We start from the raw sequence: 26,346 nt of genomic DNA on the forward strand, positions 1-26,346 counted from the left end.
GTGAAAATTCACTGTCAGACTGAGGTATTCAAAGATCATTCTCTTTTCTCCTAAAAAACCGTGGGTTTGTGCTTCAATGTAAATCTGTAATCCAGTTACAGTTCAGGATTTTAAAAGGTCTCTCCATTTTGTTGCAGTGTAAGTTTTCAAAACACTTTCTAATTATCTCTGTATTTCAGACCTGGTGAGGGTGTGGAGCCTGTGGAGCAGTGACCAGGCCTGGTGCCCAGCTTCAGGGGGAGCCAGTGTGTGGTGGTGTCTCTTGTTCTGTGGTCATGGCCCCCAGGTGTGCACTTCTCCCCTCCCACCCCATCCTCCCTTCTCTGTTCTGGAGGCTGTTAGGAAACTCCATTTCCCACGTCCTCCCCATCTGAGCTGCTGCCAGGGAGGCCCAGGGAGTCCTGGGAAGCAGTAAGAGAGTAAGAGCTGCTGCCTGTGAGCAGGCCTTCACTGCCTTTCCTCAAAATCACGATTTAAGACTCAAAAGTGCCACTATTTGTTGTAAATGAGCTTTCTCCTGTGAAGATGGCCTCGCTTCATAGCCATGATTTAACCCAGACATTCCCTAAGTAAAAGAAAACCACCTCATGTATTCCTAGATTTCTCTGATGCCCCACTCCCAGGGCAGGTGATTCCCTATGACACCAAACACCTCCTAGAATCTCAAAGCTGGTACTGGCATTTTCTTCTTCTTCTTCCTCTTTTTCATAATATTGATCCCAGTCAGGGTGACGTGTCCAACTGCCACACCACAATCTGCAGGTATGTGCCTGAGCATCAGCTGGTGGTTCTGTGAGCACATGGCATCCCATGACCACAGATGCCCACCATGTGGGAAGCTCACCCTACAGGGCCTGGCTGGGCAGCTGCAGTCAGAGGAGAGCTGCAGAGGACACAGTCCTGAGGCCCAGCCCCCACTCCTGCCTGAGTGTGTCAGGGTGGCCATGCAGACAGCCTGCCCAGCAGCACTCAGGTCCAGTCCACGTCCTCACCTGCCTTTCCCCAGAGAGCTCCCCCTGCCCACGGCTTCCCTTCTGCCCCTCTGCCCACAGCCATGATGCCACAGCCAACTACAGGACAGGGGGATGGCCAGGTCCCACCAGGTCTGCCAGGACTGCACCTGGGAGAAGTAAACAGCAGGCACAGAGACATGGCAGGAGGGACTGATGGTGACTAACAATGAATGGAGGAGCAGAGCCAGGGCAGGGGACCTCGGGATGGTCCTGCAACACATGAGAGGAGAACTGATGGGAAACCACCTTAGGAGGCCAGACACAGGCTGGTCCAAAACCCAGATGACCACAGTGAGGCCAACTGCAGTCCAACAGCCATGATGAACTAGGGGCTGGACCTCTGCAGAGAAGTCCTGGCAGGCTGGAGCTGAAGGTCAGGGCACAGTGAGAGAGCCACACCTTGACAGGGGCCACCTGCCTGGGGTGCAGGGACAGCTAAAGGAGCAGCCCACTGTGGTTCCCTCCTCAGCACAGCAGAGGCCAATGTCACAAGAGCATCTCAACTAACCTAGAGTATACCACTGGGCGAAATCCAGCACTTTCCATGATGAAAGTAACCAACCAGTTACTCAGAGGCAGAACAGCACAGTGAGGGTCATTTGTGAAAAACACACAGCAAATCCACTTCAGTGGGAGACCCAGAGTGCTCTTCCCTGAGACCTATTCTGGGCAAGGAAGGACCCTCAGCCTTCCTCTTCCACAAAGGGCTGGAACCTAGCCAGGGGTTTAGCTAGTAAGAATGTTGGAGAATGTCATCCAAGTCAGGAAGGATGAAACTACCCATGTCTGTTGGTGAATGATGTGAACATGCAGAGTCAGAATATGAGAGAATAAACCAACAAGATAAAGATCAAGATGTCAGTGGGAAGGCAGGGCCTGCAGAAGGTTCTGCACAGCACAGGAGACAAGTAAGTGCAGGGAGAGAGCCTAGAGATTGGGTAAACCCTCTGCCCCACTTCTCAGGCAGGGAGTAGTAACCACAATATATAAAGAGCTCAAAAAACTTCACCTCCCCAAACAAATGATCCACTTATTAGATGACAAATAATTAACCAGACACTTCTCAATAGAAGAAAGACAAATGAACAATGAATATGTGAATAAAAGCTCATATCTCTAACAATTAGGGAAATGCCAATGACAGTGACAATGAGGTTCCTTCTCACTTCACCAGAATGGCAGTGATCAAGAATACAAATAATAACAGGTGCTGGAGGAAACCTGGGGAGAGGACCCTCACACCTTGTTGGTGGACAGCAGATGAGAACCACCCTGAGGAGGGCAGGTGGAGACCCCTCAAAACAACAGGGAGGAAGCCACCGTGGGACCCAGCTCTCCTGCTGCTTGGTATTTACCCCAAAGACCCAAGTCAGCACAGTGCAGGGACACGGCCACTGCAGGGTTTATACAGTGCAATTCCCAACACCAGGTTATGCAACCAGCCCAGGTGCCCTTCACTAGTGGATGGATAAAGGAAATGTGGGTCATGTACCAACACTGCAGCTCTGCTCAGCCAATAGGAGGAGTGAGATGATGGTGAGTGGATGGAGCTGGAGGACATTAGGGAAGAGGAATGAGAGAGGCTCAGGGAGTCAGGTGAGTGTTGGCTGTCCTCTGTGGGAGCTGCCACAAATAAGGGAGATAAAGGAAGGGGAACCCCAAGAGCATAGAAGATGTCAGTGGGGATCAGGAAGTGACTAAGGGTGAGGGAGGAGGGACAGAAGAAGGGAGGGGCCAGGAGTGAGCTGAGCAGATATTATTGGTCAATTCTGCCCACGTGGGAGTCCTGCACCTGTGGGAGTGAACCACTGTGAGTTTCACACACACACACACACACACACACACACACACAAATAGTGTAAATTTAATGAAAATTAAAAACTCATGGAAGAAAGGTCAGTTAAATAACGGGGAGAAGGAGGAAAATTTAAAAGGAGGTGCTGTGAGAGCAACAGAGATTTTATAGACAATGAATATATGTGACTATGTCAAAATGAAAACCTATAATAAATATATGTAAGATGCACTATTTCAAAAGAAAAAGAACATCACAAAAACAGAATGAGTATCTTCAGACACAGAGATAATGAGAGACCACAAGGCCACAGAGTCCCTCTGGGAAGCTGGTACATGGACAGGCCTCCAGATGGAGGAAACCTGCCCCAACTCACATCTGCAGCTGCTTCTGGGATGACCTGACTCCTGTGTGCTGCGCGCCCCCTGCTGGCCCTGGGTGAGCAGCAGAGAGGTTTGTGTCTGGGATCACACTGAGGTCCCCTCACTGTGTCTCTGGCACAGTAATAGGTGGCTGTGTCCTCAGTGGTCAGGGAGCTCAGCTGCAGGGAGAACTGGTTCTTGGACGTGTCTCTGGAGATGGACACTCGGCTCTTGAGGGATGGGTTGTAGTAAGTGCTACCAGTATAACTTATGTACCCTATCCACTCCAGCCCCTTCCCTGGGGGCTGACGAATCCAATTCCAGCCATAACCACTGGTGATGGAGTAACCAGAGACAGCACAGGTGAGGGACAGGGTCTGCGAGGGCTTCACCAGGCCAGGTCCTGACTCCTTCAGCTGCACCTGGCACAGGACCCCTGGGGACAAGGACAGCCACACCCTGTTAGTCACCTGTAGTCACAACCTCCCCATGGACCCAGGTCTGACACTGGGGACACTCACCTTGGAGAGCTGTGACCAGGCACAGGACAAGACCCAGCAGCCTCATCTTCTAGACCACACCTGCCTTCCCAGAGACCTCAGCCCTGTCTGAGCAGAGAGCTGGGAGCTCCCACAGCCCAGAGGGCCTTTGAACCCAGAGCAGGAGGAGGGATTTGCATGTGGGTGAGGCTCTTCTGATATCTGGAGAGGCTGGGGTCAGGCTGCCCAGGTCCTCTGTGCTCCTGAGATGTGTCCCTGTCTTGAGCCCAGGTGGAGCTTTACCTGTGAGAGGAGAGCAGGTGGTTTCAGGGGAGCTGGAGGGCTGTCAGAGGGGGAGCCCACCCTCCTGAGCCCAGCACCTTCCTGAGGACCCTGCTCCCTTCCTGGTGCCCAGTCTCACTCTCCACACCCTCTCAGGCTCTGGGTGCTGAGTGCTCATTTCTGAGTCCAATACACTGCTTTTTCTCCCACTGTCTGCTACTGTGACATGGTCCTTCTGGTCCTGGAGAACTTGTGACACTGTCATGTTGGTTCTGTGACATAGGTACAGCCTTCCTCATCTTCTAAATGTCCTGTAATCCAGGACAAATCAGCACCAGCAGGGAGACTGGATGCAACATGTGATGGAGAGCATTTGGGAAGAGGAGGATACAGACTGTCTAAGTGGTTGTCCCCAGAGGAGCTGTGCACCTGACATATGACTCCCTCTCTATGTCCAGCTCCCTCTTCATCTGCAGAGGTTTCCCTGGATTCCAAGGGATCAGCTCAGTGTAGGTCCCAGGAGAGGAGAGCCATTAGTGAGGGAAGCCACCCTTGATGAACCTCCTTAAGTCCTGATGCTCCAGGTTCTGAACAGTTATTGCATTCAGTCGGGCAGGGTAGTGCCAGGTCCAGTAACTTGGGTGCTCCCTCAGCTGGGATAACAGGGTGTGGCTCCAGGAGTAGGTGTCACCTGCTGGGGTTGAGTCACACTCACCTGTTCCTTTGTAATCCTGCCCCTTCTGCCTTTTTCAGATAGAAAATTCTAAGACACAGCATCACCCAAAATAAAAGCCCACTTCTGAAAGTGCCCCCTCTCTCCTGTCAGCCTCTCTGACCTTCTTGTGTCCCCCTTTTGGGGAGCCTGAGGCTGGGAGATGGAGAAAGCCATCATGAAGCTTATGAAAGGTATTCTGTGTCTGTGAGGTACTTTGTGTCACCCCAAATTCACACAGTGACTTCAGTTCAGCTGCCTGTGCTGGACGGGGGTGGCAAAGTAGAGCAGCCCAGGCCCAGGATTCTGCTGTCTGGACCCTCAGCAGTGACACCACCTGCCTGTCAGATTCCAGCCCCATCCTCCCCACACGTCTCACTGGGAAATGTGTCTGCAGACCCCGGGGCCAGCCCTGCTCTGGTCCCAGGAGCAGTGCCCATTCTCCATCATCCTCAGGAGGGAGGGTGGAGGGAATGTTGGGGACACTCCTGCCCAGGGAAGATGGGGTGCACAGCTGAGCAGTCAAAATGCTGCCAACAAAACCGAGGGTCCCTCTCAGCAGTGGGCTTAGGAGAAGTCCCTACTCTTTGGAGTAAGGAAACGTCTGACCAGCCGCAGTGCCCAGTCCTTGTCTTATCTCTGCACATCTCCATGGTACCTGTGGGGTCCTTTCCTGAGCAGCATGAGCCATGCTCCTGGTGCCCAGCCCGTTCCTGGGCAGAGCTCAGTGTGCTGCCTGAGGAGGGTCCTCCTGCAGGTGGGCACCCACCTGGGGCCTGTCCTCTCCTGAACCCCTGGTGCTGCCCTCTGTTGGCTCCCCTGTGAGGTCAGGGGCCATCAAGGGAAACCAGACCTCATGTGCTCAGTGCAGAGACTGAGCCAGGTCCCAAGGTGCTGTGTCTGTTCCCCTCATCAGTTCCCGCAGCACCCCACAACCCAGGCACCAATTCAGTGCTTCCTGGTTGTATTACTAAGACACTGTGAGTCATGACCTTGAGGGGCATGTCAGAGCCCTGTGGAGGGGTGGCCTGGACAGCTCCTTAGACCAGGCCCTCTGTGCCCACACTGTCTCCACAGCAGCAGGGACACTTCAGTGCTCCACTTGACAGGTGGGAGAAGCCCATCATGCTAATGGACCTCGTGTGCCTCCTTCTGTCAACTATTAACTCCACAATCTTATGAAGCTCAATCTTCTGACCTGAGGTCATGGGCGTGTTCTCTGAGTTAACGCATTCACCATGTTCCAAAGAGAACACTGGAAACAAGGAGGGCACTAAACCCTGGGTCTCAGTGTCTGCTGCCATCTCTATTTAAATGTAATTCTAATAAAGCCCACAGAGGGCAGAGCAGGGCCCCTGGAATCCCTTTACCTAGGATGAAGGTTCCCGATGGGCACCCGTGGTGGAAAGGCTGATCCAGGTATTAGCAGGTGCTGCAGCTCTGACTTCCACCATTCCATGGTGAGAAATCAAAGCCTGCTCTCTCAGCACTGCTGCAGGTGCACAGTAGGTGGGACTCACCAGAACCTCCTGCTGAGCAGCTGTCTTGGAGGTTCTCCTCCTGCTTATCAGAAGTGAGCCCCACTCTGACCAGCCTCTCCCAGGTCTACTGCCCCAGGCCCTGCTAGCCTCCTTCTCCTCTGTGCACCTCTGGGAAACTTTAGATCAGAGCTGTAAGTGAGGCAATGGTTCCTGTCTTTCTGTGCCTGGCTTATGTCAATGAGTGCAGTGTCCTCAGGTCACCTGCGTTGTCCCAAATGAGAGCCCTCCATTGTTCCTATCTGAGTAGTATTCCATGATTACTCAGGCTCCCCTGCTCCTGCTGAGGGCACAGGTGGGTGCTGTATGCTGCTGTGGTGAAGAGTGGTGCCCTCAGCATGGGGTGGAGGTCGAGATTGCTCCTCCCAATGATGGAACCAGGTGGCAGAGCTGAGGCCCTTGTCCGTCACATCCTGGACCAGTGAGTACTGATGGTTTCTCAAGCACAGCTCAGGTGCTCACCTTGCTGAGAGTCGGGGTCACAGCAAGCCCTGGGGTGACACAGCAGAAAGGAGAGTCAGGGCCTCAGGAGGACAGAGCTGCGTGCTCTGTGCACACTCCCCTCCCTCCACCCTCTGATGTGGCCTGTCCACCTGACGAGTGCATCCACAGACGTGTGCACGAGAGGACGCGTCCTGAGCTGTCCACCCAGGCACCAGGAAAGTGTCCTTCAGAGAAAACCACTGAGCTGTCCATCAGTAGGATGGTGACACATGAGTTCTGAGAGAGATCAATAAACTTCTGTATGTATTTCATGGTAAAATGAAGGGAAGAAAGATGGTTTCTGCCTCTTGTGTGAGTGTAACACCCACAACACTGTGTAGTCCAGCCCCTTATGTGGGGACTTCCAATCCTCAACGCCACTGCAGACATTCAGTTACTGGCTGCCAACCTGTTGCTCCCAGGGACACACAGGACTGGTTCCTGCTGACCTCTGGTCACAGGTTGGTCCCCTGAAACCACACCTTGGGTCATAGGGGTCCTTGTAAACTAGTCACTTCCATGTAAATTCACAACCTGCTCCGTCACCTACCACCTCCTATGCAGCACTTGCAAGAAATTAGAGAAAATCCTGCCACATTCTTCCTGTCCCAAGAAGGTGCTCAACCCGCAGGTTCAGCCTTCGCACCTGCCTCACCTTCTGGCCTGCGTGAGACCAGCAGCTCCATCCAGGGAAGGTTTCTCATCTCCTCACCCTGAGCAGCCTGGCCGTGCACACTTCAGCCTCAACTCCAAGAGACACCGTTGGTGGCACTTCTGTATTTTCACTGGAGGAATCCAATAATCTGGTCAGTCCAGATGTCACCAGGGCCACATGCCCAGTTAGGGTCAGTGTCCAGTTCCCAGTGCACCCTCAAGCTCAGATCAGCTGATTTCTCTGCCTCTTTCTGTAACATCAAATTTGTGATTCATTCACCCTGAGCTCATGGACAGCACTACAATTCCAGAAAATCACTTTTACTCACATACTTACCCTCTTACAATCTTCCCTCCTTCTAACACTGAGGAAGGACAAAGGGCACTATACCAACATCCCTGGGTATAATGTAAGTGCCAACTTGCCAACATAGAAAAAATGTGGAATTCCTACACGAAATTGCCCCTGAAGGGCAGGAAGAAAGCTGTGAGAGGAGTGGGTGACCTCAGCTCCCTGTGCACACTCCGGGCCTCAAGCCTCCCCAGGTGTGCATGCCAAGAGCATCAGCAAGTTCACCCATCATTCATATGTGAACTAGTGAGTCAGTATTACATTCTCCTCACCACACTGAGCCAGAATGGAAATTTCAAATCCTGAATCTCTGGCATCAGGAACTACTGCACCCAGGGTTGTGCACTATTGCATTAGAAATCTGAAACTGGTATTTAGACTTCATGTTACCTTTGCACAGTTGCACTAATCCATGGAGGCTGTGGGCTCTCCTTGCACGTGTAAAGCAAAGGGAGGGGTCTGTACACAATTTGGTATTCCCAGGGCCTTCTTATGTAGGTGTCAATCACCATGTTTTAGTGTGAAGCACTTGATGAGAACATGGTCAGTTAATGATATGGACAGCTCCTCTGTAAAATGCAAACAAAGAGAACAGGGAACTAAGTCTTTCCCAGAAAATAAGTTGGAATTGAAAATGAGGTAGCAGGAATGGAGAAGGCAGCTGAGGGGATCCCACGGAGCTGCAGCAGGTCCCAGGAGAGAAGGAGCTCAGCAGTTGAGCAGCAGGCACTGAGGCAGGGCCACAGGAAAGGCAGGTGGCACCTCGTGAGCTGATGTTCAGAGAAAGCTGAAAGCACTGGCTCCCAGAGTAAAGAAGGTTGGCTCAGGAGACAGACTGCAGCTGGTCTGGGGTGCACGGACCACGGGGAGGACAAGCCCTCCCTCAGAGGAGGAGGGACACCTTCCCACCAGGCCTGGAGAAGCAGGGTCAGTAACAGACCTCAGCCCAGCAGACATTGACCTCAGGGGAGCTGGGCTGTGCTTACCAGGGAAAGCCCAGGGTCCTGGCTGGAGAAGGCCTGCAACCCCCATGCAGTACTTGACCTTCCCAGCACAGGTGCCAGAGCTGGGAGAGGCTGGAGTTGAAGGGACTCAATGGGCAGGCGTGGACACCCTCCAGGGCACCTCTGCTCACACACTTCATTTCAGAATCCCCTCCACTCTCCCCTTCTTATTATTTCTCCTGCACAGGAGGACGTGCTTTTGAGTGTCCCAGACTGGACAGCCACTTAGGTGCACTCTTCACTGGGTCCTCGGAGCCCAGCCCCAGCCCCTTTCTGGGAGTAGGAGAGACACTGGGTCCTGGCTGGAGGTCTAAGTGTGGATAAGATCAATGGGCACTTCCATCTGAATGGACAGACAGACCTGTGGGAGACAGAGTGTGATGGACAGGGCTGGGGACTGGGTCTCAGGAGGATTGGAGGGAGTGATGTTCCAGCACTCTGCCCCAAAGAACAGCAGAGGGACAGGGACTCCCAGAAGGAGGGGGTTCAAGCCACATCTCTACACAGGTCACAGGTGCAGGTGGTGGTCAGTTGCCCTCGCAGACCCACAGTCTCACCCTGGTGCAGCTGAGCCACTGTGAAGGAGAAAGGCAGTTCCCCACCCTCCAGGACAGGTGGTCAGACAAGGGGATCCAACTGTGTGTGGACCAACTCAGAAGGTGAGTGGCACTAAATAGAGAAGATAAATAAATACCAGAAAACTAGGAGAGAAGAGGGAGGGGTGGGGGAGGGGCGGGGGAGGGGAGGGTGGAGGAAGGAGGAAGCCCTGGGGAAAGAGCGCAGCCACCATGTCCCACCTGCTGTGACCATGTCAGAGGAGCCCCACTGTCCTGTGTGACCATTGGCACTGGAGAGTCCTCAGGAAGAGACCCAGGGAGTGTCAAGAAAAACCAATGTATCACAACAGCAGTAGGAGTGTGTGGGGCTGGGTTGAGGCCCAGTGCAGAGCCCTTGTGGGAGGCCTGGTCTGATCCTCAGCACCTGGGAAATAAACCAGTAAAATAAGGCATTGTGCCCACCTACAGCTAAAAGTGTATTAAAATGAAAATAAAACACCAGTGTGCTGACTGATGGTGTCAGTGCTGAAATCAAAGGGGACTGGTGGTTTCATGTCTTCCCACAGCTGCTGAGTTCTTAGGACCATCTGGGATGTAAACATTGCCACTGCTCATCCTCACCCAGACTGGAGCAGACCCTCAGGACAGGGTGGGCACTGATGTGAGCAGGGACAGAGCCCAGGTGTCCCTGTCTGTCACCCTGCAATGCAGCCACAGGGGCTGGAAACCCAGGCAGGCTCCACGCTGCCTCTCCCCAGCAGCCAGGTGTCCTGGGGCTTCTCAGGCTCAACGTCAGCTCATAGTGAGATGGGGTCAGTGTGGTCGTGGGCACAGCATTTCTTCTGGGGCCTGAGGCCAGTGGCAGAGCTGAGCTGAATAGCTGACCATCCTTCCCACTGGGTCCTTGCCCAGGGTGCCCCTTTCTCTTGAAGACCTTGCTTAGTTCACCCCTGTCCACAGGCCATGCACAGCTGCATGAGGAGTGGGTGTGTCCACCATATGGAGCCCTGGGTGTGGTGTCACAGAGCCTCATCATGAGGGACAGACAGCTCACACACACCAAGTTTCACTCTGAATACACACATTTCTGTACATTTCAATAAAGTTTAGGTTTTCTTTCCCCCTTTTTCTGTTTAGTCCATAGATATTCATGTCAAATAATTCCTTGCTGTGGGTGCTGTCCTGTGATGGTTGGAGGTGTGGCAGCCTCATTGGTCAATAAAAATGAGAAGCCCGGAAAATCCCTACTTCACATGTGAAAACAACTCCCTCCAGACATTGCACATGGTCCCCAGGGGTGGAAAGTTCTGGCAGTAGGTGGGCTCCAGGGAGAACTGTGTTCTGTGACCTGATCCAGCACAGGTAGGTCACTGGGTGGAGGGGGAAAGGGAAGGAATCATGGGAAGGGGACTAGGAATCACCTGAACAGACAGGGAGTGAGACATGGCATCAGGAGTGTGTAAAGTTCAGCAGGTGTGGGGAGCTCACCTGTAGTCCCTGGGACACTTCGGGCTGAGGGAGGAGAATCATAACTTCAAGGTCAGCCTGGGCATCTTTGGGAGAACCTGTCTCCAAATAAGACACATAAAACCTAGAATGGACATCAAGGTGGAGCACCCTGGATTCAATCCCCAATAAGGAAATGAAAGATTCATACAGTTCACTTTAAAGGTGCTGTTCAGGAAACGTCCCTGAAAATTCATCTCCATCTGCAAAATTGCCTGGTCTGTGCTGAGAGAATTCCAGACAAGCAAGACCTAGAGAAGAATCACCTCACAGGGGATCTGGCAGAGGAGGGACCTTGAGTATCTGCAGGCAAGGTGGAGTCAGGAGGTGCTGGTGGGCAGGGACCTCAGGGCCTGAGCTGAGCTGCTCCCTCCTCCCTCTGCACCTGCTCCTGAGTGACCTGAGCTCCTGTGTGCTGAGCGCCCCCTGCTGGACCTGGCCACCCTGCAGGAGGTTTGTGTCTGGGCTCACACTGAGGTCCCCTCACTGTGTCTCTAGCACAGTAATAGGTGGCTGTGTCCTCGACTCTCAGACTGCTCATTTGCAGGTACAGGGTGTTCTTGGAGTTGTCTCTGGAGATGGTGAATCGGCCCTTCACAGCGTTGGCATAGTTTATGTCACTGCTACCACCACTAATGTATGAGACCCACTCCAGCCCCTTCCCTGGAGCCTGGCGGACCCAGTGCATGTAGTAATTACTGAACGTGAATCCAGAGGCTGCACAGGAGAGTCGCAGGGAACCCCCAGGCTGCACCAGGCCTCCCCCAGACTCCATCAGCTGCACCTCACACTGGACACCTGCAAACACAGAGGCAGCCTGGTCAGGACACTGGCACTCATCCACTCTTCCTCTCACTCCTGTCCACTCACACACTCAGGGTCTCTGGTTCTCCATTCATTACCTTTGAAAACAGCCACCAGGAAAACTCAGCTGAGCACACTCTCCATGGTGAGCAGCTGTGTTCAGTCCTGATCACTGAGTGGGCTGAGCTGGGAGTCCAGGGCTGGGCTCCTGTGCAGAGCTGCAGGGTCAGGTGGGCTGGTTTTCATGAGCAGAGGGGAGCCCTATTTGCATGTGCTCCTGCTATATAGCAGCTCTGGGTGGAAGCCCAGGTAGAGCAGATCTGCGGGCAGATGGGAGTGTCATGGGCAGCATGGTGGACAGAGGAGCAGTCAGGAGGGGAGAATTTCTTTTATTTTGATTTTATTTTCTCTTATTTTAATTTATTTAGTAATAATAAATAGATCATATGGTGGAGGTGTCTGTGCTAACTCCCTGGTGCAGATGTAAAATCACACAGAAGCCTGAGTGCTGGTTCACTGTGTCCAACAGCTCATGTGTGGCAAGAGTGACTGGTTACCTGGTCTTTTGCTCTCAACCTGTACATGACTGCTGCCCTGACCCTCCTCCAGCTCCCAGGTGCACACACCTGTGAGGTCCTCAGAACCCTCCTGCATTGGAAATGTGCTGTGTGTCTTCTCCCCTCTGCTGCCACCTGCTCTCCAGGGAGGCATCCAGCTGAGGGCCTCAGAGGCTCCCTACAGGGGGAAGGCTGTGCCTCCCTGTGAGGGCCTCCTTCAGCTCAGGAGCATCCAGTTGGCACAGAATACTCAGGTACACATGCTGCTGCCAACTGTGGTGGGCACAGGGCCCTAGTGTGGGCAGGGAGAAACCCAGGCTCTGTCCTCACTTCCAGTTGTCATGGGCTGAGTCCACAGGGCCAGGAGTAGCCCCATCTTGTGAGGGGCCTGGGAGTAGGAGCAGCCAGTGTCTTCATGGATTTGTTGTTGTGTTGAGGGTGAGGATTGGTTTATCCTATTTCAGTATTTATGAGTGTTTCTATCTATCTATCTATCTATCTATCTATCTATCTATCTATCTAATCTGTCATCTGTGATGTAGGCTTCCCTTCCTCCTTGTGTGCAGTCAGACCTAAGGGAAGAAGGGCATCTGTCTGGAACAAGTGTCTGGGGTCCTCCTGAAGCACAGCCATATGCCCTGAATGCTGCTGCCCTGTCGCCCTTTCCATGCCCACATGACCCCAGAATGGACAGAACAACTGACACCCTGGGCCTGTCCACCTGGATTCTCCAAGGGCAGGTAGAGGCCATTCATGGCAGGCTGAGCCCTCAGGATGACCCCAGCACCACTCAGGGGTCCAGCCCCATCTCCTCTCTCTGCCTCCTGCCTCCTGCCATGTGGTGCTGCAGCCTCAGGAGCCCTGGTCAGGAGCAGCACCTGGGTGTTTGCACCCTGGTCTCCAGAACCTGCTGCAACACAGCTCTCTCCTTGTGAACCCTCAGCCTCAGGAGCTGCTCAGAGCAGCACAGACTGGACTCAGCACACTGGTGCTAGGACCTGTGGTAGTCATAGTGAACATCTAAAGAGGTGGACACAGCCCTGGGACTGGGCAAAGGGTGTTTCTGTGTCAGCTCTGATCCAGGAGCTGGAAGAGTCACCCAAGAGCTGAACTGGCAGCACCCATGGTGTTCACTCTGCAGGCACACAGGGTGCCAGAATGTGGGGGTGGCTCTTACTCTAGAGGATGCATTACAGAGGATTCTCTGGGTAGGCCTCAACTCAGGCAGCACATGGTCAGAATGTGACCACTACAAAGTGTCCTTATGCATGAGTAGTGGACCCTGGGAGCATGACCACGAAGGCCCCAACACCTGACATGAGACCAACCTGAGGTCAGCCGAGACATTGGGTGAGTCAGTCTACAGCTTAAGGAGAGGACCTCTGTCCAGTGTGCACATCAGGTGGGACATGTGTCCAAGAGGCCTGACCGTAACTCCAGTCCCATGAGTGTTGAAGCACTTTTCATGATCACCGTGTGTCCCCTAATGGAGATGTAGATAATATGCTGTCCACAGAGAAAGAAGGTAATTTGCCAAAAAGAATGGCATCCTGCCCTTTTGGCCCTGGGCATGGCCCTGGAGCACATGGACCTAGCTGAAATGGGTCAGGAAGAGGGAGACCATCACCACACCATCCCTCATGTGGGGAAGCTGCTGCATCAGGTCCTAGAAAGAGAGAGGACAGTGGCCCCTGGAGATGGGAAGGTGCAGGAAGGGTGAGGGTGAGGGTGGGTGGTGAGGGCCACATGCAAAGAGAGCCTTGTCTTGGGGCTCTGCAGCTCACAGGGCACCTGTGGCCCACAGCCAGGCTGTGCTTCACAGTGACTGGGGCAGAGCAGCTGGTGGCTTCCCACACCCAGGAGGGACAGGTGATGGGCAGCTGGGTGTGCACAGCCTGGGATCCACCATGGCGCCTGGCACCCCTGTGTCAGGGTGCTGTCCTGTGCCTCACTAGAGCTAGGTTTCAGTGTAAGTGTGAAAATACAGCTGGAATGGCCAGCTGTTGTCTGATGGAGAGATGCTGACATTCTTATTGATGTTGATGATGAAACACCTTCACATGAGAAAGACCACTGCATAGAACACCTCATTTCTCACCCACATCCTTCAAAATGTATTAAACTGTCAAATCTCTAAATCTAATTTATGGATCTAAATCCTAATTTTATACTTATAAAACCAGGCATAAGCTGGGTACAGTGGTGCACACCTGTTCTCCCAGGGGCTCAGGAGGCTGAGGCAGGAGGATCTCAAATTAAAAGCCTGCCTCAGCAACAGTGAGGCACTAAAACCTCAGTAAGTCCCCATCTCTAAATAAAATACAGAACAGTGGGGGATGTGGCCTAGTGGTCAAGGTCCCCCTGAATTCTATCCTCGGTGCCTGTTTTCCAAAATAAAGCAAGTTTAATCAATCAAATACAGACTGTATGCAATGAGGGGTGTCTTGTTTAGGGAAAGTGATCCCAGTATCCACCTGGGCCAGGAAGGAGCTTAATGAGGCCCCCAGAGCAAGTCCAAAGGATTCAGTGAGACACAGGAGACAGAAACTAATCCACTGGGAAATAAATAGTTGGGAAAATTCTGTTTATCAGAACTAATATCATTTGTGTTCACTAATGAAGAAAATATTGTACAAAATATGATTATTAATCAGACATATAAAGATATTAGAAACATAAGGTAAATAAAAGTTATTATATATGTATTTGGTATAAAGAAAAATAGTTAATAATTTGAGAAGATTATGATAGGTAGAGAAATTTCATAGAGAAAACACAGGCAGGAAAAAATGACTCTTCTACCAAATGTTGTGTATGCATTTTGAATTTTGGATATACCAACGTAAACCACATAATTATATATAATTACACTGCTCAAATAAAATATTTAAAATATAGAAGTATTGTTGATTGGTGCAGAAATGTCTTGCATTGATATAAAATATAAAAGACTAAATGAGGGACTTATAAGTTTAGCATATAAAAATCAGTGTTTTAACTGCCAATGAACATCTTTTGGAAAAACAAAAAAAGAATTAACTTTCTGGAATGAACCAGGAGTAGCTTAGGACAATCTGGGATATAAAAATTGCCACTGCTCATGCTCACCCAGACTGGGGCTGGACTCTCAGGACAGGCTGGGCACTGCCATGAGCAGAGACAGAGCCCAGGTGTCCCTGTCTGTGACCCTGCAATGCAGCCACAGTGGCTGGAAACCCAGGCAGGCTCCATGCTGCTTCCCCCAAGCAACCAGGTGTCCTGGCGCTTCTCAGGCTCAGGGTCACCTCACATCAAGATGGAGTCAGAGTGGTCCTGGACACTGGGTGTTGTCATGGACTTGAGGCCAGTGGCAGAGCCGACCTGAAGCTCCCACAATCAGTGCAGGGCTGACCACCCTCCCTCCTGAGTTGTTGCCAAGGGAGCCCCATTTTCTCTGAGATCTTGCTCAGGCCACCCCTATCCACAGGCCACACAGCTGCATGAGGAGTGGACATGTCTGGTTTTAGGGGGCCTGGGTGTGGGGTGTGTGTGTCACAGAGCCTCTCTGTGAGGGACAGACAGCTCACATACACCAACGTGCATTCTAATTCATATATTTATCTACATTATGAGCAGGCTTAGGGCTTTCCTTCAGCGTTTCTGAGATAGGTCTTGGACATTTGGGTTGGAAACTGTGAATTGTATACAAAACCAGGAGGGGTCTACATGATGCACTTCAGTAGGGGAGTGTGCACTTTAGTATGGGAGTGTGCACCTCAGTAGGGGAATGTATACCTCTGTAGAGGAGTGTGCACCTCTGTAGAGGAGTGTGCACCACTGTAGGGGAGTGTGCACCTCTGTAGGGGAGTGTTCACCTCTGTATGGGGTGTGCACATCTGTAGGGGAGTGTGCACCTCTGTATGGGAGTGTGCACCTCTGTAGGGGAGTGTGCACCTCTGTAAGCAGTGTGAACTTCTGTAGGGGAGTGTGCACCTCTGTAGGGGAGTGTGCACCTCAGTAGGAAGTGTGCACCTCTGTAGGGGAGTTTGCACCTCTGTAGTGTAGTGTGCCCTTCTATAGGAAGGGTGCACCTCTGTAGGAAGTGTTCACCTCTGTAGGGGAGTGTGCCCCTCTGTAGGGTGTGTGTACCTCTGTAGGGGAGTGTGCACCTCTGTAGGGGAGTGTGCACCTCTGTAGAGGAGTGTGCACCTCTGTAGAGGAGTGTGCCCCTCTGTAGGGGAGTGTACCTCTGTAGGGGAGTGTGCACCTCTGTAGGGGAGTGTGCACCTCTGTAGAGGAGTGTGCACCTCTGTAGAGGAGTGTGCACTTCAGTAGGGGAGTGTGCACCTCTTTAGGGGGTGTGCACCTATGTAGGGGGTGTGCACATAACTGGAACACCCAAGCCATAAGGAGGAAAGAGCAAGAACTGTGAAGGTGCTTGGAGCAGACCACAGTGGAAGCTCAGCCTAGAAACACCTGCAGGAAAGAGCAAGGAGCACCAGGGGAAGGTCAGAGTGGTCAGGGCCTCAGCTCAAGACACAGAGACTCAGGACAGATAGCTGCCCCAGCTCACCCAGCTAGAAGGCAAGAAGGAACCAAGCTACAGGTACCAGGAGGGAAGGAAAAGCAAAGCTAAAGTGGACATAAATGAAACAGAGAATAAAATCTACAGAATATCAATGAAAAGAGCTTTCGATTTTAAAGATAAATAAAATGGACAGATCTTTGGTGAGACTAATCAAGAAAACAGGACAGAAAATGCAAATAAATAAAAATCAGAGAAAGGGGGAGATATAAAGGGAGACATTGTAACCCATGCACAGAAATACAGGGTCATGAGGTGTCATTATGACATATTTGCCAGCGATCTGGAAAGTCTGTTGATGGGCACAGAAGGCCCCTGAAAACTTACCAATGAATGTTTGGAAACACTGACGAGATCTCCTGTGAGCAAGGAGACCTGCTATCAAAAGTATCTGCTGGTGACTGTGCAAGGGCCATTGGCCTCACCACCACGTTCTGCCAGATGCTGCAGGAAGGCTGCATGCCCACCCCTCAGACACCCCCAGGAATCAGAAAGGTAGGAACAATTCCAAACACACAAACATGAAGACAGGCACCTGTGGTCAGGGACTGGGAAAATCATATTGAGGTGTTGAGAGCCACAGCCGAAGCGGCCCCAGCAAACTTCCAGCTGCCAGCAAACTTCTAGCTGCCAACTGATTGTCTCCTCTGTGGTGATGCTCATCGGGCTGTTTCCCTGCCCTTTCAGACCACGGAGCTGCTCATTGGGGGACTTTTTTTGGCTCTGCCCACGCGACCCAGCCAATCAGCCTCAAGAGCAGGAGGAGTGGGGGAGGTGGAGAGGCTTGTGGGAAGCCGGTGGTGGCAGTTGGGCTCTGAAGGTTTTTCCTGAGGAGCTGTGTGGTTTGGTGTGTGTGGTTCTAAAAATAAAGTTCGTTTCTTTTGACAAGTGGCTCCTGAATTGTGCCCAGCCAGACTGCGGCATTGAGGAAATGTCCAGTGTCCTGAATGCTGCTGTCCTGGGTTCCCCTCCACCAGGTGGTGACTCTTTCAAGGACAGCATTGTGCTGGGTCCTGGGAACCTGAGCACAGGACGTCCTGCACTGGCTCTGTCCCTGGCTCACTTCATCATCTATAGACATTGCTGTGAGTGGAAGCTACTGACCATGGGCAGACCCTGGCCCGCCTGCCCAGTTCTCAGAGCCCCTCTCCCTCTGCAGCGTGTGTGCCTCCCCTTTTCAGGGTCCTGAGCTGGACGTGCAGTGCCAGGCCCCGAGTGGGCTTCCCACAGCTGCCCTCCCCATGCCCATGGCCAGGAGCCTCCACCAAGCCTGGTGGGTCTGCACTTGCTTCACATGGAGAAAGGACCGTCCCTGCAGTGGAGATCCAGCTCTGGAGATGCGATGTGCCCCTGACCATCACAGATGACCATGGAAAGTTTCATGTCTGCATTTCTGACAAGTGTTATGGGGTCTCACTCCTGGAATGAAGGTGGCCACTGAGGTGTGGTGTGACCAGCCTCCCCCAGCAGCTGACACACCAGGTGAACACAGGAAAACGTGCTGGAATCCAAAATGGGTGGTTTGTCTTTGTCGATTTTACTTTCATAAAGATGAGAGAAGCGATGATTCCATCCTGAGTAAATGCTGGAGGAAAGAGTGGACAGTCTAAACAGCACACGTGTCTGATGGTCACCAAGCCTGAGACCCCCATCTAGTGGTCAACTTGAACACTCCATGGGAAACACCTACAGACCATCTCAGCTGAGGTCAGAGTCGCCATCCTTGGGAAGGGTCTATAACCTGGACTTCAACCCACCGCCCACGCAGGACACTGGGGCATCCTCGGTGAGCCATTGGTCCTGCAGGAGCAGACATTGCCTGGCCAAGACTCCCTGGAGACAAGGCCAGCCAGTGCAGTCCTTAAGAACCAGCAGTGGGCTACCAGGTACTGGGAGGGAGAGGAACACAACCTGGCCTCAGGTTTACACACTGCCTTCACACAGGAGCACATCTGCTCAGGCCAAAGAGGCTGACCAGTCTGTCCCGAGGACGAGCCAGGAAGACCTGGTCCTGCATTCAGCCCTGTGGGAAGCACTGTTGCCACGTCAGATTAGAAGCCAGCTGTGTCTTCTCTGTTTAGAGGGTGAACTGGTCAGAAAAGGAGCTCATGAACAAGAAGTGCAGGCTGCATTTCAACCAAGCCTGTCCTACCCTGCAGCCAGGGTTGATTACCTTGTCCTTGCTGTAGTAGCCGGTTTGTATGTGATGGCAGTGGCCTCTAGTTCTCCCCACCTTGCATAGTCTGTTGGACCACAGAACCAGTGAGCACAACCCTCTGTTAATGTGCACACTCCTCTACAGATACGTACACTCCTGTGATGATATGTAGACACCTTACTCCTGTGCACACTCCTCAAGTGATGTGCATACTCCTCTAGTGATGTGCAGAATCCTGTAGTGATGTGCAGAATCCTCTAGTGATGTGCAACTCCTCTAGTGATGTGCACACTCCTCTAGTGACGTGCACACTCCTCTAGTGACGTGCACACTCCTCTAGTTACACAAACACTCCTCAGGTGATATACACACTCAACATTGCTGGTGGGACTGCAAATTGGTGCAATCCCTCTGGAAAGCAGTATGGAGATTCCTAAAAAGACTAGGGATGGAAGCACCAGGTGACCCTTTCCCCCACATCCTTGCCAACACTTATTGTTGCCTGTGTGCTTGGTGATTTCCATTCTGACTGGGTGAGATGACATCTTAGAGTAGTTTTGATTCGCATTTCTCTAATTGCTAGAGATATTGAACATTTTCTCTTATCATGGTTGATCAATTATATATTTCTTCTACTGTAAAGAGGCTGTAGATTTCCATAACCCATTCATTGATTGTATTTTTGTATTTTGGTGTTAAGGTTTTTGAATTATTTATATATTCTAGATTTTAATGCTGTCTCTGAGTTGCATGTGGTCACATTTTCTCCCAATCTGGAGGCTCTCTCTTCCCATTATTGATTGTTTCTTTTGCTGAAATGAAGCTTTTTAGTTTAAATCCATCCCATTCATTGATTCTTGACTTTACTTCTTGTGCTTTGGAGGTCTTGTTGAGGAAGCCAGATCCCAGGCCAACATGGTGAAGATGTGGGCCTATTTTTCTTCCAGTAGGTGCAGGATCTCTGTGCCTAAGTCTTTGATCCACTTTGGGATTCATGCACGTGAGATAGGGTTTAATTTTATTTTGTTACAGGTGGCTTTCCACTTTCCCAGCACCATTTGTTGAAGAGGTTATCTTTTCTCCAGTGAACTTATGTGTCACCTTGTCTAGTAGGAGATAACTGTACTGTGTGGGTTTGTCTCTGTGCCTTCTATTCTGTTCCATTGGTCTACGTGTCTGTTTATCTAACAGTTCCAAAGTTTCCACTCTGGGGCAACGCTGCTTAACTTTCCTGTCATGTTCCCCACAGCTAAAACACTCAGGGTCACTCCAGGTGAACTGGGCTGCAAGAAATAATCTCACAAGAGACAGAGATACCTTTTCTGGGGTGTCCTGTGATGGCTCCTATGACCTGAAGGAGAGAGAGAGAGAGAGAGAGAGAGAGAGAGAGAGAATGTGCTGAACCTTTTATTGAGGACAAGGCATTCATATGAGGCAAGGGGTCAGGTGACAGGGGATTGAGTGCAGCTTCCTGATGTCTGCTGTCAGCAGGTTGACTGACATCTAGGAGGGCCACACCCAAAGACAGAGAAGGGGACACACAAAGGGAGTTTCCATGTAACATTCCAGCCCCAACAGGGCACAGGGGTAATGTCACAAAGGAACAGGTGAATGTAGCTCAATCCATGGGGTGACACGCCTGTGTCTGAAGACATGCCCTCAAACTTCTTGGACCTGGGCAATCTCCAGGTGACTATGAGATACAGTGACTGGTCAAAGCCTCTCTGCTCCAGGAAGAAAAACACAAATGATTCAAAGTGGCTCCTCACAGTCTCCCTAAGAACATGGGTCTGCTAAAAAAAGCAATCACCCCCACCCAGCTTCAGCTCCTAAGTACCCTAAGACCAACCCCACCCCAGCTTACACACCTAAGTACCCTAAGATCAACACCACCAGGCTTAAACTCCTAAGTACCCTGAGATCACCCCACCTAAGTTTAAACTCCTAAGTACCCTAAGATCAACCCCACCCCAGCTTAAACTCCTAAGTACCCTGAGATCACCCCACCTCAGCTTAAACTCCTAAGTAACCTGAGATCACTGCACCCAGCTTAAACTCCTAAGTACCCCAAGACCAACCCCACCTACCTTAAACTCCTAAGTACCCTGAGATCCCCCTACTCAGCTTAAACTCCTAAATAGCTCAGGAGATCCCTCTTGAGGGCTGTAAGCTGCTCTCTAATTGCTGCTCTCCTGGAGGGACAGCCTTGTTGCTATGCCTCCTGTTACTGACAACAAATATCCTGTGTGACATTCCTGTGGGTGGCAAGGTCCTTGGACTTTGTGTGACTCTACAGGTGTCCTTTCAGGGAGAATCTCACCTTTGGGATAAGAGTGCCCTTTTTTTTTCTGAAAAGCAATAAACCCTCTTTCTCCTTTTTCTCATATCCGTGTCCTCTTATTGGATTGGCATCTGGGACAAGGACTGGGCTTTCAGCAGCACTTTGGAGAGAACGTCACCATGCCTTGTGCCCAAATCCTGGATGTGGGGCTCCAGGACGTGCTGCTCAGCTAAATTTCAGTCTTGCTTTGATCCCTGCCCTTCCTTCTGTGTCCCTATTTTTCTGAATGGAGATGTTTACTCTGTATCTTTGTGTTAGTAAAAGCAAACGTGACTCCATTTTGTTTTGTGACTCCATTTTGTAAATCAACCATGCCAAGTACAAGGGTCATGACTGGGGTAAGATGTTATTTTTCCTTTTGCTACAGAAAGCTTTAAGAACATGGAACTACCTAATGGGACATGGGATCTGTAACTAGGGTAATGGGGCTCTGTTTCTGTAACTGTGGTGACTGGGCTAACTGTGATTGGCTAAGCATCCCTCTGCCTGCCTGCACTCTCCTGCTTCTGTAACCTGGCTTGCTTGCATTGGCTAGACCCCCGAACATCCCTTTTGTGGTTTTCAGGCTTATAAGGGGTGCCGTTACAATTGTTTGGGGCTGATCAGGGGAACAGCTTTATGTTCTGGTCAGTTGCCACTGGTGTGCTTCAATAAAGTCTTGATTTGATTATATGTGAGTGGTCTGGAATTCAGTGTATGAAACCCAAGTACTATGCTTTAACTATAACACCTTTATATAGTGGATACTTGTAAATGGCTTTGATGTTTAGAGCTGACAATGCTGGTTTGCCTTGAGGCTCAGAGGAGACTTTGGACCTGAACTTTGGGGCTGGGCTTGAACTATTGGGACTATGGGGAATCTTGGAAATGGACTAAATGTATTTGGAATTGTGAGGTGGTCATGAGCTTCTGGGGGCCAAGGGTGGAGTGTTATAGTTTGGATGTGAGGTGTCCCCCCAAAAGCCCATGTATGAATGCAACAAGGGTTAGAGTGGAAATGACTGGGTAAGAGAACTTAACCCATCAGTGAATTAATCCCCTGTAAGGGATTAACTGGGAGGTGACTGAAGGTGGGCAGGTGAGGCTGGAGGAGGTGGGGCACGGGGGTTAGCTTTGGGGTATATATTTGTATCTGGTGAGGGTCTCTCTCTGCCTCCTGATCATCATGTGAGCAGCTCCCCTCCTCCACAGTCTTCTATCATGATGTTCACCCTCACCTTGAGATCTGAGGAATGGAGCCTGCTGTCCATGCACTGAGACCTCTGACACTGTGAGTCCTCAAATCAACCTTTCCTCCTCTAAGTGGTTCTGGTCAGACCTTTCAGTCACAGCAGCAAAAAAGCTGACGAGGACACCACCACATGACCAGGTATTGCACGTTTTGTTACAGTCCTAAGGATGTAAACTAAGCATTCTGTAGTGACACAGCCACACAAGTGTTTATAGCAGAAACTCACAGCACCCAAGAGATGGACCCAGCCTAGATGCCTGTCACCAGATGGATGGGTAAAGAAAATGTGGGACATGTACAGAGTGGGGTTTTACTCACCATAAAGAAGAATTAACTGAGAGTGTTTCTGGTAAATTGATGGAATTGGAGAATTGTGGGGACAAGTGCATAGAGTACTGCATACATGGCATAAGTTAAGGACATCTGAGTGGCAAACCCCTCCCCCATGGTAGTAATGTGAGTGGCAAAATGCTTACCCTGTAGACACAGCCCTGGGTGTGAGGCTGAGTGTTGCAGTCCCTGCACTTGCTCCATGGCCCACTCCTCAATTGGACACTGCAGGGACAGTTGACCAGAAATTGTATTGGTGGCTGCTTGTACTCTGCTTAGCTGCTGCCTGAGTATATGTACATGGTAACTGTGCAATAGAATCAGACCTGATTTCTCCTTGGTCTCTGGGGGTGGTGATTAGCAACTCCGCAGTCACACTCTCCTCTACCTGTTCTGTGGACCTCTTCATTGGACAAGAGAGAGACCATGCAGAGAACATCATAGGAAGTGAAATAAGTCAGGCTCAGAAAATCAAGGGCTGAGATTTTCTCTCAGATGTGGAAGGAACAGCAAACTAAGGGGACAGAGTAACATTTAAGTAGAATGGAGAGCAGGGGAGTAGGGGAAGGGAATGGAGGGTGAAGGAGGAGAGAGGGAAAAAACAGATGGATAGAAATTGACCAAAATTCCCATTTGCAGATATAAACACACCAGAGCAAATTCCATGTAAATACCTGTCATTAATGAAAAGAAAATGTGTAAACAAATAGAAGGAAGATCAGCTAATAGAGGAAGGAACACATGGAGGGAGAGGGAAGGGCAAGGGGAAATACTGCAGACAAAGTGGAGAAAATTACACTGTGTGATTGTGGATTATGTCAAAATGAACCACAGTATTATGTGTAAGTACCAGGCAGGAATGAGAACAGGAAAATACAGCATGAAAAAATAATTTGTGTCTTCAGAGACAACACGGATACAGACCACAGGACCACAGAGATCCCTGGTGAAACTGGATCATGAGAGGCCCCCAGATGCAGGAATCCAGCCCTTGCCCCTGCTCTCCTCCTGCTCCTGCATGACCTGAGCTCCCTGTGTGCTGAGCGCCCCCTGCTGGCCCTGGGCACCCTGCATGAGGTTTGTGTCTGGGCTCACACTGAGGTTCCCTCACTGTGTCTGTAGTACAGTAATAGGTGGCCGTGTCCTCTGCTCTCAGACTGCTCATTTGCAGGTACAGGGTGTTCTTGGCATTGTCCCTGGAGGTGGTGAGTCGGCCCTTCACAGAGTTGGCATACTTTATAGTACCACTGTTATAACTAATGTATGAGATCCACTCCAGCCCTTTCCCTGGAGCCTGGCGGACCCAGTACATATTATAACTACTAAAGGTGAATCCAGAGGCTGCACAGGAGAGTCGCAGGGAACCCCCAGGCTGCACCAGGCCTCCCCCAGACTCCACCAGCTGCACCTCACACTGGACACCTGCAAACACAGAGGCAGCCTGGTCAGGACACTGGCAATCCTCCACTCTTCCTCTCACTCCTGTCCACTCACACACTCAGGGTCTCTGGTTCTCCATTCATTACCTTTGAAAACAGCCACCAGGAAAACCCAGCTGAGCACACTCTCCATGGTGAGCAGCTGTGTTCAGTCCTGATCACTGAGTGGGCTGAGCTGGGAGTCCAGGGCTGGGCTCCTGTGCAGAGCTGCAGGGTCAGGTGGGCTGGTTTTCATGAGCAGAGGGAGGCCCTATTTGCATGTCCTCCTGCTATATAGCAGCTCTGGGTGGAGGCCTTAGAGATATCTGTGCTCAGAGCAAACTTGAACATGTTAGAGATGGTTGGTGACATTTTATTCATGAAAGATTAACTCACAATATTAAATGTATTGTTCAAGCTGTCCAGGAAGATGTGACAGGAATAACCCAAGGTCTAAGCATGTGCCTCTCTCCTCAAATTCTCTGCTCCATGAAGCATCTTATGGACAGTACAGGACAGGGATAGTGGGGTCTCTAGAGCCCCTTCTTGGATGAAAAATAGGATATGGTTTTGCTGCACCCAGTGTCCATCTAAGGACCATGAAGGTCCTGGTGGATGACAGTCCATCTTCAGAATTCTGGGCCACTGTCAGCTCACTGTGTCTTCCTCTGGCTTCTCAGTCCCCTCTTCACCTTTGGCTGACTTGAAGCAGCTGTACTGATACATAAGAGTGGGAGCACAGTGGTGCCATCCTCCCCAGCAGGGCAGCAGTGTGTGCAGGGTGGAGCACAGGTCCCTAGACCCCTGTCCTCTCAGACTAAGTGTGTGATGATGCAGATGAGGAAAATCCTTTTCAGATGTGGAGGGCTCAGCTTTTCCACCTCTCCCCTCTGCTCTGCAGACTCATGTGCTGTGTCCCCAGGAAGCAGGTCCCCACTGTCTGCAGCAGCTACAGAGTCCCAGATGCCAGGAGCATCCCTGCAGTGCCCCTGGATTTGGGCTTCTCCTTCATCCTGGAACAAAGGGCATGGACACTGTACCGCCCTCCCCAGACCACCTGTGGGTCTCCTGTCCTGCCCTCCCTGGTATCTGGGCCTCTCTGCCTCTGGGGACGTCAGACTGTGGCAGAGCAAGTGGAACCCAGGCTACTCTTCCCAGAGTCAATGCTGCTGTCCTTCAGGGTCAGCCAGATGCCTTGGTCTCTGATCACCTGGGCAGTATCTCAAGTGTGATCAGATATTGGGCTCCTTGGCCTGTGGTTCTGGGGGCAGAACTAGTGCAGGAGAAGCCATGTGGGTCACACAGGGTCAACCAGGAGAGGACAGGTTCACCTCTCAAGGTCCTGGGCTTGAGGAGGATTAATCAAGTGAGTCCCTGTCACTGGTGGGTCATCTCCAGGGTGGCTCTATTTGACCACAGATGTGCAGTGAGTCCTTCAGCTCAGGCAATAACAGGAGAAGGAAGGTCACCTGGTGGAGGCAGCCCTGCGTATCCTTCATCATGGTGGAGATTCCCTGGCATGTCAAAGAGGTCACTGTGGGAGTAGCAGCAGCACAGCTGGACACTAAGGTCACAGAGCTGTGATCTCCTGCTCTCTCAGACCCAACAGACAAGCATCCCATTGCCAGGAACTTTTAGTTCCCTTTAATTATTGATGTGTTTCATGGAGGCCACAGTTGAACTGTGTATCTTGTGAAATTTGATGACATTATTAATGCAGGTAATTAGGAATCTAATAGATGATGGGGTTTACTGGTGGTGCCCCAGGGGTGGATCAATGTCACTTTAATGGGAGACTCCCCAGGGCTGGTAGAGCCTTCCTGGCACCCTGAGCCCCAGTGGGACCCCAGCACCACTCAGGGTTCCAGCCCGGTCTGCCTCCTGCCTCCTGCCTCCTGCCTCCTACCATCAGCATCAGGAACCCTGGTCAGGAGCAGCACCTGGGTATTTGCACCCTGGTCTCCAGAACCTGATGCAGCACAGCTCTCTCCTTGTGAACCCTCAGCCTCAGGAGTGGCCTAGAGTAGCAGGGAGTGATGCTGGACAGGACCTCTGTTCAGTGAGCACAGCAGGTGGGATGTGCAGCCCACAAGATGTGTCCTTACTCCTCTCCCAGGGCTGTTGGAGCCTTACACTTGATCACATATTGGCCCTTAAGGCTTTTGTAGAAAATAGGCATTCTAATACAGGAAGATTGCGATTTGGT

General features: G+C 51.3%; 2 gene segments (V, D, J or C); both read right to left on the reverse strand.

Annotated features, from left to right (window-relative positions):
* Window positions 1–3,046: 3,046 nt before the first annotated feature.
* Window positions 3,047–3,818, reverse strand: LOC124098390 (Ig heavy chain V region 1B43-like). The segment is given in 2 exon segments: window positions 3,047–3,606; window positions 3,692–3,818. Coding segments are annotated over 2 exon segments (591 nt in total).
* A 7,186-nt stretch (window positions 3,819–11,004) lies between these two features.
* On the reverse strand, window positions 11,005–24,337 carry LOC124098383 (immunoglobulin heavy variable 3-11-like). The segment is given in 3 exon segments: window positions 11,005–11,040; window positions 11,225–11,535; window positions 24,249–24,337. Coding segments are annotated over 3 exon segments (393 nt in total).
* Window positions 24,338–26,346: the final 2,009 nt, after the last annotated feature.

The sequence above is a fragment of the Marmota monax genome, unplaced genomic scaffold (assembly GCF_021218885.2).
Source record: "Marmota monax isolate L192 unplaced genomic scaffold, Marmota_monax_Labrador192_F-V1.1 WCK01_AAM20220418_F8-fsc00395, whole genome shotgun sequence".
Lineage (NCBI taxonomy): Eukaryota > Metazoa > Chordata > Mammalia > Rodentia > Sciuridae > Marmota > Marmota monax.